Source organism: Sarcophilus harrisii, chromosome 3 (assembly GCF_902635505.1).
Source record: "Sarcophilus harrisii chromosome 3, mSarHar1.11, whole genome shotgun sequence".
In the NCBI taxonomy this organism is placed as follows: Eukaryota; Metazoa; Chordata; class Mammalia; order Dasyuromorphia; family Dasyuridae; genus Sarcophilus; species Sarcophilus harrisii.
Genome location: NC_045428.1, coordinates 83,247,810 through 83,261,419, shown reverse-complemented (window position 1 = coordinate 83,261,419; position 13,610 = coordinate 83,247,810). Strand labels below are relative to the sequence as shown.

At 35.0% G+C, this 13,610-nt stretch overlaps 2 protein-coding genes across 3 annotated transcripts in view; one reads left to right on the top strand and one right to left on the bottom strand.

The window, feature by feature from the left end:
• Window positions 1–13,610, bottom strand: part of CPB2 (carboxypeptidase B2) — a 168,172-nt gene that overhangs the window by 84,866 nt on the left and 69,696 nt on the right. The window lies entirely within an intron of this gene.
• The window catches only part of LOC100929481 (aldehyde oxidase 2-like), a 111,705-nt gene continuing 106,184 nt past the window's right edge, over window positions 8,090–13,610 (top strand). The window contains exon 1 of one of the 2 annotated variants that reach the window (XM_031957217.1): window positions 8,090–8,167. In XM_031957217.1, coding sequence (XP_031813077.1) covers window positions 8,114–8,167 — 54 coding nt within the window. In that variant the 5' untranslated portion in view covers window positions 8,090–8,113. The remainder of the gene's footprint in view (window positions 8,168–13,610) is intronic. The other variant, NM_001308994.1, reaches the window with a different exon arrangement.

Sequence of the window (13,610 nt, the reverse complement as noted above, 5' to 3'; positions counted from 1 at the left end):
AAAGAAGTCATTGGGAAACGTATGATGTCATATGACAAGGGGAAGGAATAAGAGGTGCATTGGAACACAATGTTCCAATGATATCCTCTTGATGTCAAGTGAACATGAGAATGGTATCCAGGATACTAGGTGGACCCCACTGTTGCAAACTTATAAGAAGAGGAAAATGACAGGGTGGATGGGCAGGCATTGATTGTTTGGGATTATTGAAGGGAATATTCAAATCAATAAAATCACAGATCCATTTGAGTAATTATGTTCTCATTTTTTTTTCTTTGCCCCTTTCTTTTAGAATCCTAGAAATGACTCTTCAACTTGCAACTGTGGATCATCCACATTTCCTAAAATGAGAATATGCCATGTCTCAAACCAAACCAAAATGCACCCTTACTTCTAAATTTCAATATGGATGTTTAGTATATTATAATTTTTTTCTTTCTTGGGGTGAAGAATGTAGAATTTTCACCAAAGTGCATAATATATTTAGAAATCAAGACTCAATATGCTTAGCATTCTAATTATAGTCTGCTTTACAATAAAAATTCACATCATCATTTACAAAATTCTTAAAATTTTAAAGAAAGATTTTACATGTTTTTACCTTGTAAGGTTTGTACACACTATAGAAAAAACACAAACCACAGATTCCAGGAGTTGTGATTATGTATAACACTTTGGATTTTGTATACATAGAAACTGAGTTCCCAAAGAGCATACACCTAGGAACACACAGTTCACTACAGACAAATTTGGAACTAGAATCCCAGTATTCCTATTACTGGGTCATTATTTCTTTCATTAATCTAAGCTCCCTCCCCTATAGCTACTTAGATTCATGTTTTTTAATCATCTTTAATCGCACTTAAAAATTAAATGCAGTATGATGCTAGAAAACATGTGCAGTCCCTGGCAAGTGTTTTGCTTGTTTGAAAAACCCCTTTAATGTTAGTGCCTTCCTTTTATGATTATCTTTTACTTATCCTCTCCAGTTTGTATATGGTTGTTAACAGGTTGTCTCCCCGACTAAGCTGTGAATTCCTTGAGAACAAGAACTGATGATTTGTTTTTTGGTTTTTTAGTTTTCAGTTTTTTGCTTTTTTTGTATCCCCAATGCTTAGCAGTATCTATCACATAATAAATCCTAAGTAAATGATTTTTCACTGTCTGGCAATTTTAACACAAATAAGCAAGTGAGGTTTCACCTAAAAATTTGTTTATTAGAATCAAAGTTCAGCATCCAAAGATGAGGGTATATTTGGTGAAAAATATGAGGAAGAAGATGTATAATTACAACTAGGTGGGAGATTGAGGGAAAGAGGGGAGGCAAGCAGGTTAAAGAGAAACAAGATTTCTTAGAAACACACCTACAGTTTGGAACTCTCAACAGGAAGAAAAAGGTCTTTCCACAGAGGAGTAGTATGTATGTTTAAACCTTATGGTTCTAGAAGCAGTAGATAGATGCCAAACTTGGAATCCATCTTCAAATACTAGCTATGTGACTATGGACACTATATTTCTCATCTGTAAAATAGGGGTAATAATAGCACCTGCCTCTCTCCCCCCAAAAAATGAGATAACACATATAATGCATTTGCAAAATGCTTTTTTACATAGTGTTTTAAACCTTAAAACACCATATAAAGGCTAGTTATCAATATAATGCTATTCCAAGAGAATGTGTTTACATAAGGATTTATATCCACTGGATCCCTACTCTTAAACCCCATCATGTTGCTCAGGTGACTCCTTCACAGCAGAATAAGAATAGTTAGTAGGGATATTCTTCAAATGCGACTAAAGAAAAAAGACTGGCATATCCATAAATGAATGATTCCTGGAAGAGTTTCTTAAATATCTCATTGCTGGGGAATCTTATCAGAATACTCTATTTTATTGTTTTCTGGATATCTGACAACAAAATAAGCCTACTCATTTCAGTGATAGTTAATTAGCTTGAAGAGCATGAGAAATGGTATGTTTTTACAAGGTAGCATATTTTAAATACTTATATGTATATATATATTCATATATTATATATAACCTTTTGAAGGATAATCTATCCATACTTTGTTATGTATGTATATATATATATATATATATAATTACTATAAAAATACTTTGTTGTTAAATGGATACAGTAGCCTCACTATTTCTGACTTAATCTGTGATGTATGAAAAGTCTGAGAGATTGAGTTTCTGGATAATTAATAATGTTATTAATTATGACTAACAATTAATATAAAGATGGCCATTAGGTTTTCCCTTATAAACCAGAAATAAATCATGGAAGCTTCTGAGGCCATATATATCCTTAGAAGAGTAGATGTTCCCTAAATCAGCTCTGATTAATAATTAATGAGAGAATGAATAATATAAGAGGTAGATCTATTCTAATGAGTGTTTCTGGGATGAGACTTATTTTGTCACTCTTACTCCTCTCTACCCAGAGCACTCTCAGGCTCAGACAATCTAGATTATCTGAGTAGTACAAAATGGGCTAGAACTCATCCAACTTGGGTTCTCTTTGGAAGGTTTTCTAGTTGGGTGGGATAAAAATTCCACCTAGATAAGAAGGTCTAAGTGAGGCAAATTTAGGGGCAAGGAAAATTATTCTAAAGAATGTTGATCTAGAAACTGGTAGCTATAATAAAATATGACTTGGTCAAAGATTAAAGCACACTGACCAATAATTCTTAGATATTGGTGGGAATTTTACATCATTGGTAGCAGAACTCAGATAAAGGATACATAGGCAAGGCAGGCTTATTGGCTTAGAGCACAACACCTAGGGGATGCTATGAGGGATATTTTTTATTGTTGACTTTTAAACAACTCACAATTTTTCTTCATTCTGGAAAATTTTGCTTTATATGGCACAAATGGTAATTTATTTTGTGACAATTTAAGTCTCAATAATATTACCTCACATTTATATAACACTTTAAATGCTTTTCTCACAATTTTGTGATAAGTGTCAGTATCATTAACATTTTATAAATAAGAAAAGAAAGGACAGAAAGGCTAAGTGATTGATCCACCATCACAGATCAGAACTGAGTCTCCTGATTTCCAGCTCAGTGTAAACACAGAAGGTGCAATTTTCAAACATTATGCAAAATATATGTGTCTTCTACCAGCCTTCTTTGTGTATTAATTCAAAGAGAAATAAAACAAAAGGAATAATATCTAATTTTTCTATTGTCTTCACTTAAAATATAAATGATACTAAATGGATTGTAGGTAATCTCAATGAGGGATTAAAAATGCATGATGGTCTAATTGGGATAAGTTTTCTCATTCTAGATAAATAAATTGAGTATGGAATTAGGGTTTGTCATGAGAAAAAACCCTGAAATATGAAATAATTTTAGAGGGAAATTTATTTAATCTCTTAGTAGTGAGAGAAAGTCAGAAGAAAGTCAATCTCAATGAGATTTATATTATATGGGATTTTGGAGAAGAGTACCAGAATACAAACCACTGGTAGCAGTTAAGCAATTTTACAGAGATGGCAGTTCCCAGGCAAAATCCATTGAGATGTATATCAGAAAGCATGACCATTCAAATTTGGAGAACCCAAAATACAAGCACTGGATGGACCCAAGACTTGGATGGGATCCAAGCATTCCCCTGGGAATTTCTCTGAAATTCAATTTCTGATCACACCAACTATAGGACTCTTTTGAGCCCCTCATCACTTAAAGAAGGCTGAAAATCTAGACTGGTCAGTAAGAGAAGATGATTTGAGCATTCTGGAATGACATACCAACAATCCTCTGCAATGACTTCTGAGTAAACCCCAAATCCTCCTACTGTGTCAGCAATCACAAGACCAGATTAAACTTGCACAGACATACTGAGTCAGGGGCACTTCTTTGGTTTATGAAAACTGTAATCTTGGCTGACAATAGATCAGGCATCCTGAGTCAGGGGCTTTCTTGCTCAATGGTACCTTAATCCTTTCAGAGAGTTCAGTTCAATCTGCAGCTCCACATGCATGATGCCAGCTTCACATAAATAATATATATATATACAGTCTAATTTTGTTTGTTTTCTTAAACCAAGCTCTGGGGTTGACACAAGTTGATGTCAAACAAAATTAATAAATAATAATAGTAGCTACTTCCTAGAATTGTTATGAGGATAAAATGAAATATTTGTCAAAATACTTGTCAACTTTAAAGTTACATAAATATCATTAATAATAATATTTCTATTATTAGAACTATTGGACTTGTTGGACTTTAGTCCAATAGTAGATGATTTTTGTATGACTTAAAAGCTTGAATCTCCACTGCTTCCAAACTTAGCAAGCTCCACAATTTAACAGCTGTATGACCTTGCACTTATTATCTAACACCTTTAAGCCTAAATTTCTATCTGTACAATGAATGTGATGTATGATAACCTCTTGAGTCCTTTCCAATTCTTATATTCAGTGAGTTGATGAGTCAATGCAACTGCCAAAGATCTACTTCTAGTTTCATTATGTGTCACAGAAAACATAAGATATTCACCTTCAAAACCTTGATGATTTAAAAAGTCCTTATTAAACAAATGTTTATAATTGACTCTTTCCTCTTACCCACTTCTTACATTTCAAAGAGGAACAAAAATAACAATTTGTTATTATTGTGTTAAATTCAGCAGGTATATATATTTTTAAAAGTTGTTTTATTTTCAGTTCATGGGACAAAACAAGCATTTATTTCTTCTTTTTTTTTTAATGAAGCACTTACTTTGTGCCAGGAACTATGCTAAGTGGTATTTTTTTCCTTAATAGTATTTTTCCCATTTACATGTATAGTTTTCAACATTCATTTTGTAAGATTTTTAGCTTCAATTTTTTCTCCCTTCTTTCTCTCCCCCTTCCCCAAAACAGCAAGCAGTCTAATATAGGTTTTACATGTATAGTCACAAAACAAGCATTTCCACAACACAGTACAATAAAAAGATGATTGCATATGAAACTGTAAATTACCATTTACAACCTGCTATTCCCTCCAAATATCCAACAAAGATATCATGTAAATTTCTTTTTTCCCTTCCCTCTCCTTCCCCACCCTAAAGATGGCTTTTAAAAATGACAAAATAAAAGTACATGGCTTCATACACAGTCATCTTTTTTGTAACCTTTTGTATATTGGGACATTTATGGTTTTGATGATTGTTAAATTCAAAATGAGAAAAAAAAATTTAAATAAATGTCATCCTTTATTTAGGCATAGAAATATTTTGACAAATCCAAGCAGTCAAAGGTGCTGAACTAGTCCTGCGTCATGCACCTGTGGTTTTAGAGTCTTTAAAACAAAAACAATATCTTAGTGAAACCAAATCAGGGATGATTGCTTTTCCACTAATTTCATGGTCCAGGTTTTTCACATTGAATTATAAGATCAGCTTCTCAGGGAAAAATAAAAACAAAACTGGACAGACTGGCAGTATAAATCAGCTCAGGTACTAATCCTATCATTAGGAAACAGGATATTGGGAGTTATATCACAAGACCTTTGAGACAAATACCTGGTCCAGTTCTCTAAGTTTCTACCAAATCCAAAACAAACTCTACAAAACAAATAGCTTAAAAGGTAGGAGGAAGGAAGAGAAAAATCAACTGATTGGCTTTCCAAAAAGAGACAACTGGTTTGACTGATTCATTTTTTCCACTGAATTGCCTTGCTGTCACAGAAATATAGTTTGAATATCAGTAAGTTTAAAAACAGATGAAATTTTACCAGTTATAATATCTGGACTGGTCTAGTGATCACTTTGTTAACTAATCTATTGTTTACTTTAAGGTAGAGGCATTTAGTGAAAATATTTTTTCTCATTTGGGATACCTTAATTATGAAAATTCAGTAAGTATATTTTTATTAGAAAAAATTTAAATTATATATTGACTGATATACTCAACTATCTAAAAGCTATTTTTAAAAGGGGATGATTCCAAGGAGGAAGTCTCAGAATTTATGAATTAATGTTTCCAAAATAAGTGACTGAGAATGTTAATAACTCCTAACCCATGTGAGTACCTTGCCATCTCTACAAAAATTTTTATGAGAATTTATCGATACATGCATCTAGAAGGATTTCTTGATGAAGGAAGATATGAAAAGGAAATAAGGAGGCTTTTTTCTCAATAGTATTTCATTTTTCCAAATACATGTAAAGATAGTTTTGAACATTCATTTTTGTAACACTCTAAGTTTCAAAATTTTCTCCTTACTTCCCCTTTCCCCAAGACAACAAGCAATCTAATATAGATTAAATATGCACAATCCTTTTAAACATGAAATAGATAGACTTTTCCAATTAGTAGACCATATCTTTACAAACACACGGTTGGCCAAACAGTTTAGAGAATACAACATCTCCTTGTCTATTGACTATTAAAAATTTTAAAACACATTTCATGGGAGAAAGCAAAATCTTGCCTTAAGTCTTTCTTCATTCAACAGTATGTCTCCCATACTTATGTCAGTATTATATACAGTTCCTTGAAAGATGTAATAATAGAAATTAATTTATGTAATGGCTCTCTGATAATTAATGTTAAGACTTGTTAATAATTAATGTTAAGACAGGCTTGTCTCAGGAAACTAAAGAAAGGTTAATGCCTTACCCCTAATGGGATGGATCAGTAAGAAAGAGAGGCAAAAGAATTCTTATAGATTTCAATTGTAAGTCAGATAGAAAGATTTCAGGATCCTTGGAGTGAAGAGGCAAAACTTGACAATTCATCTTCTTTATCATCTTTTCTACTAATAAAATCACATCTATTTATGATGATGAATTATAGTATTTCTTTCTATGAGAAACACATGATAAAAATATAACTGTAGTACATAATGATAAACTCATGCCTTACTTTGTACTAGTTACTTGTGTGTTCATCATTTCTATTTTATGTATGTTCATCATACACTATTTGGTATTATATTTATTCATATCTGTGTCATATATTTTTCTTTAGGCTATAAGCTCTTAGCTAATCACCCCATCTCCCCGACACACTGTAAACATTTCATAAAAGTTGCTGTATTGAATTAAAAATTCTAAGCCTGATCTCCAAGAGTAACTTTTGCTCCATCTCTTTTGGTTTTCAGAATACAGTAATCCAAGTTTAAATATACAGGTCCCCATTCAGTCCTCGTCTGTCTGAGAATCTCAAAACTTAATTCAAAACAAAGATTTGTCATGAGATTAGCCCTGTACCAGAGAACCTAACCTTCTTCTTTGGCGTTTTAAGTAATCCAGTCAGATGCTTTCTCTGATCTCATCATACATTCCCCTCTGGGCTAGATCCCTACACAACCTCTACCTTTCCCAGCTTAGGGGACCCCCCAGGTTAGGGATTTTAGATAAAGTTCCACTAGCATTCCCTTTTTAGCAAAGCTAGTGTGTTTCTACCAGCAAGTGGCTCAAGAGATAGTGGTTCTTCAAGATACAGAGGAAGTATCTTGAAAATTCACGAATCCCAGTTATACTTCCCCAGTGCAGTCTGTTAGTCTTCAGCATCCCAAATTTCCCTTCAACTGTGTAGTCTGAATGCTGCTACTGTTGCCCCAAAGGTTTCCACACCCAGCTAATACCATGAGTGGTTGTAGTAGGGCAAGACTTTTGTAAAATTGAAGAAGGTTGCATTTCTTTAGCTCCACACTGAGAGTGGCCACTTAGTATTTGGAGGGTTTGGAGGAATCCCTTAAGCTATTCTGAATCTCAGTCCACCTCTAGAAAATGGGGGAGAACATTTGTCCTATGTCCCTCAGGAGATTTTTATGAAGTAATCACACTCAATTCAAAGCTTCTCTTACAAAGAGGCTGGAATTTTTTTGAGTAGACTTCAGAGAAAGCTGGGAAAGGTAGAGGTTGTGTAGGGATCTAGCCCAGAGGGGAATGTATGATGAGATCAGAGAAAGCATCTGATTGGATTACTTAAAACGCCAAAGAAGAAATTCTCCACCTCTTTCATATTTTTAAGCTCTTATCTTCCTGTTTGCTCTCTGACTTTGAATAGCTTCAAGCTACTCAACCAGTTTCCCTGATCTATACTTTCAGTTCTTAATAACATCCCTATTTTGAGTTTAAAAAGAGAAAATCTGTCTTGGAGGCAATGCCTTCCCATTTACAATCAGATGAGCTGGTCTTCTTTGTGAATGGAAAAAAGGTAGGTCTGGTGTTATTAATATTATTTATTATTATGGACTTGGACCAAAAACATCAAAACAAAACAAACAAAAGTGAACTTGACTGAGGCAAGCAGGACACATTGCAGCTAAACTTTCAGCTGAACAGAGCCAGGGGCAGGGTGAGAAATCATAGTAAGGCTGTCTTTCTGTTCTAGAAACTGCTTCCTCAGGCTTTGTCATTGAACCTAGTAGGTTAGGTTATTAGTAACCCATTGCGTCAGGTGGGGGAATAATGATATAGTTGGTCACTGGGAAAGATGTTTGAGTATTTATGTGTGTGTGTGTGTAACAGGAGGAAAAGTCTATTTGACTAGAGCACAGGCTTCGGGAGAGTAATTTCCAGTGACACTGGAAAGATGGATTTAGGGACAAGTTATAAAGGGTTTTTAAAAGCTAAACAGAAAGGTTTATATTTTATCCCAGAGGCAATAGCCCAGTGGCACTGGACTTATTATAGAAAAGCAACATGATGAGATTTGCAGCAAGGGAAAATTTTAGCAACGATAATAGAAATGAACTGGAATGGGGGAAAAATTTGAAGCAGGGTTATGAATTAGGAAGCTATTGCAATTATCAGACAAGAGTTGATGAGGGCCTGAAGCAAGGATCCTTTCTCCATAATATCCAGATATGAGCATTAACTATGTGAGTGAAGACAAGGGATAAGATCTGAGATAAATTATGGAGGTAAAAATGGCAAGATTTGGCAAGTGTTGGATATCTGAGGTGAGGAGGAGTGAAATGAGGGGATGGAGATGAAAGAAACAAGATGAATGAAGAGTTAAGGATAATGCTGAAGTTATAAGCTTATGATCCTGGGAAGCTGGAAGGATGATGGTGCCTTCAACAGAAATAGAAGTTTAGAAGAGAGGAGTGTTTGGGGGTTTTTTGGTATGGGTTTTTTGGGAAGGGAGAAGAAATTAATGAGTTCAATTTAGATGTGTTGAGTTAGCGATCTCTGGGACATCTTCTCATAAAAGAGCTCAAGGGCAAGAGAAAATTAAAGGGTGAGCTCCCTCAGGTTTGTAGTCCAGGAGTTTCAGAAACACAACTTCTGCATGCTCCTATGCCTAAGCAGCTCCTCTCCCAAAATCTTGGCTCCTTTCTCTGTAGTTGTTTTCCCAAATGTAAATGTTTTCTCAGTTATAAAGCTTCTCCTTTTACAGCTCCATGTTACTTTTTGCAAACTGAGTACCTCTTCCACTCTGCCTTCTGGACTCAGTGGATGGCTTTGATTATTCTTTTTCATCTAATCTTATCAGTCCCTTTTTGATTCACTCAAGATAAGAGGTTAATTCATACCTCTGGAGAGGAGCCCCAGTGTGGTCAAATTTAAGTATTGTTAGCATAATTATCTGGCTTTTATTCTGTGATTCTATCATTGAAAAATCAACTCCATTATACAAGGAAAGTGATCTCTAAAGCAAAGCCTCTTAAACTGTATGTCCTGACCCCATATGGGGTAGCATAACTGAATGTGGGAGTTACAAAAAATTGGCAACAGTAAAAGGTTTCTGAATGCTCTTCATCCTGTAGTATCAAATATTCTACCAGGAATTAACTCTTTATGTAAAAATAAACATGCACATCCATCTGTAAATTTACTTTCATTTTATGATTTATTATCAGTAAATATTTGATTTGTATGCCTATTTTGTGTATTTATATACCCAGAGTCACATAAAAATTTCTTGGGTGAAAAGGGGTCATAAGTGGGAAAAGTTTAAGAAACCCTTCTCCAGATGATAATAATAATTGCTAGAATTTACATATCACCTTAAGGTTTGCAAAATGCTATCTCTTTTGACCCTCATGATAACCTTGGGAGGTAAGTGCCATTATTTTCCCATTTTGCAGATGAACGAATTGAAGAAATTAGGTGAAATGGTCCTTTCACATCACATCTAGCATGATTTCCAAGCTCTCTTATGATTCTTGGGGAAAAAAACAAACCCAGCAAAGTCTTGCAGAACAGAATTTAAAATGTTGGTGACTGGACGCACAAACTCTGCCTACAGGTTTCTCCTCTGAGTGTGACTCAGCTCATAGGAAGGAGGATCTCAGATCTTGGTGCTCTAGTTCTGGGGAGGGAAGGGACTAAGAAAAATGGCTATAGAGCTGGAAAGAACCTTTTAATCCAACCACCTTAATTTAGAGACTAGAAAATTAAGGTCCATTGAGTTGGATTCATTGGCCTAAAGTCACAGGTAAGAGTAGTAAGAGGCAAAGCCAGCATTTGAACCTGGGTCCTCTCCTACCACATTTAGCATTCTTTCAGATCTCATTTTCTTTTCATATTTTATATTTCACAGTCTGGCTAAAATTGTAGTTTAAGATTGGGATTGTCTAGTCTCCTTAGCCCTAGTTTGCCTGATAGCTCCAGCTCTATCAAACACTGATAAGGTCAGGTAAAGAAATTGTGGTTCTTGCCTACAGCAAAGGCTTGGACACATTCTGTATTCTATTGTGACTGAAAGAGCATGCTCTTTCAGGGAGGAGGAGAACTTTGAAGAAACTAGGAAGAATCTTGGGCATTGAAGTTTGGGGCCAAAAAGGTTTTCATCAATGATGTCAATAAGGAATTTGTGGAGAAGTTGGTCCGACCATTTTGTCCAGTCTAATGCCCCATATGAGGAACTCCTGGTTACCTCCCTTGCCAGATCCTGTTGTTACCCACAAATGGGTGAAATTTGTCTGCCAGAATGGAGCCAAATATGAGTCTCATGGAACTACAAGAAAGGAGAATGACCAAATCCAGTTTTGGCTAACCTGATATTCCTTGGCTACTAAAATAAAGATTATCACTTCCTAAAGAATGCCTAAATTGTGCATTAGCTCCAAAGGATACAACAACCTAATGGAGTGTGCAAAAAAAAAATTAGTATCCTAAGAATACCCTCTCCAAGACCATGGTCTTGAGTGAAGCATGGGTGAGAACCTTAAGCACATCAACTAAAAAGTCAGAATTCTGGGGAACCCCAAGAACCAAGCACTGCTTGGCTTGTACAAAGATCCTACAAAAGCTCACAATAACCCAGATATCTTCAAGATTCAATTCAAGAATTGTTAAAGATGATATATCTCATCCATCACATGTCCTTGAAGCTCTTCTTCTCCTTAGAACTTTACTTCAACATAAATGAAATGGGCAAACTACGGTGAGCCAAATTGACATGGTAGGGAATAATTTCATTGTAGTGAAATCTGCTCCTCTATAATACTTATTTAAACATTGAGGATTTTGTCCTGGATTGGGAAGTTCACAAAACCAAAAAAAAAAAAAAAAAAAAAAAAAAACAAAAAAACCTGAGCTTGAAATATTTTGAATTGGGATGCAATGTTTCTAGCGCAAGGAAGGTATTAAAAAAAAATTAGTAAAAATGAGTAAAAAGTAACAATAGCTAGTATTTATATAACACTTTAAGGTTTGGTAAAGCACAAATGGTATTTCATTTAATTCTCACTGCAGTTATAGGATAAGAAATCTGAGACTGGCAAAGACTAGGCCACTTGCCAAGAATATTCCACTGTTCTGTTGGACTCTTTGTAATCTCACTTGGGTTTTTCTTGGCAAAGATACTGGAGTAGTTTGCCACTTCCTTCTCCAGCTCATTTTGCATATGAGGAAACTGAGGCAGACAGGATTAAGTGACCTACCCAGAGAACACAGCTAGCAAAAATCTGAAGCCAGATTTGAACTCGAAGATGAGTGTTCCTGATTCCAGGACCAGAACCCTACCCATTACACCATTCAACTGTCATGTCAATAATCATGGGATGAAAAAGCTGATGGTGGAAAAAGGTTAAAGTTAAAATCAAGTGTCTGAGGCTGATTGTGAACTTATTGTTTTTCTGATTCCAGGTTCAACGCCCTATCCTTGCCTAGCTGCCAAGAACCATTAAAACAGATGAATTACTCATTTTTTGCAAATCGTGAAACTTATTTTAAATAAGTCATATTATTATGGCATAACATTTCCCTTTCCTTTTCTCATGTGTGTGAGTTTACCTGCCACTGTGTTTCCAAGTCCCAGAAAGGAGTGAAGAGCAAGGTCCAGGTGTGGGTCTTCAAGGGCCAGGTCTATATCCTCAGTCACTGCACATGGACATAAATATTCAGGGAGCTTATGAGCCCTTTGATGCCCCTGCCTTCATTAGCATCATCTCCCTCTGGCTGAAGGAATATCTACTGAGCAAAGTCACCATTAAATAGTCTAAGCAACTGCCAATAGCATGAAGCTGTTCCATGTCACTGTCAATTTATCCAAGTAATAGCACTGAATATCATGACAATTTGTGATTGTCATTCATTCTTCTGGTTTGAAGCTTAAACAGGATTTGCTTCACATTTATTTGGCAAGCAGAAGTAGTCAACAAAAGGAGGAGAGTAGCAATTATGACAATAACAGCAAAAATAATAAAACGACTACCTTGAATATGGGTATCTAGAAGGCACAGTGGATAGAATGCTAGTCCTGGACTTTCGCATCTTTCTGAGTTCAAATGTGGCCTCATTTACTTATTGACTATTTGATCTTAGGCAACTGCATTTTTAAAATTCCACTTTAATATAAAAGTATGGGGTGGTTCAATGGATAGAGCCCTAGGTCTGGAGTCAGGAATACTTGAGTTCAAACCTACCCTTAAACATTTATTAGATGTAACCTTGGGCAACTCATATAACCTCGTCTTCCTCAGTTTCTTCATCTGTCAAATGAACCAGAGAAGACAATAACAAATTGCTCCAGTATCTTTGCCAAAAAAAATCCAAAACAGGGTCACAAAGAGTCAGAAATGATTGACAGGAATAAATAACAAACTTACATATGGAAAAATATATGTTAAAATATTATATATAATATATAAATATATAATATATGATAAAATATTTAAAAATTAAAACTAATAATCTCAAAATAAGAACACCATCTTGAACGTCTCATTTTTAAAAGTTAAATAGATAGATAAAAAGCATTTCATTCATTCATCCTTAGAACAATCCTAAGAAGAAGGTAGAATTTGAAAGAGCGTACCATGATCTCCTTTTTGGGTGGAGAAATTGGAGACATTTACCAATTCACCCAAACTTGAAAAAAAAAAAAATAAAGTGTTGCTGTAACCCTAATCTGGCTCCTTCACGTCTAGTCTGGTGTTGAAATTCAGTGACTCACATGGAAAGGATAGCTCCTCAAAATTAACAAACGAGGGGAAGGCATTTTGTTACCAGATCTTCTCTGTCTCTACTACTTCTTTAACACTAATTATATCAATGGAAATAGAAAGAGCAAAACAAGAAAACTGAAAGCTTTTAATTATAATGACCAAGCTTGGTCTTAGAGAAATGCTGAGCCAGTTAATCTCTTCTTTGAGAAACTGGAGACTATTGTAAATGTTGTCAGATTCGTGGCTCTGGTTTGTTTA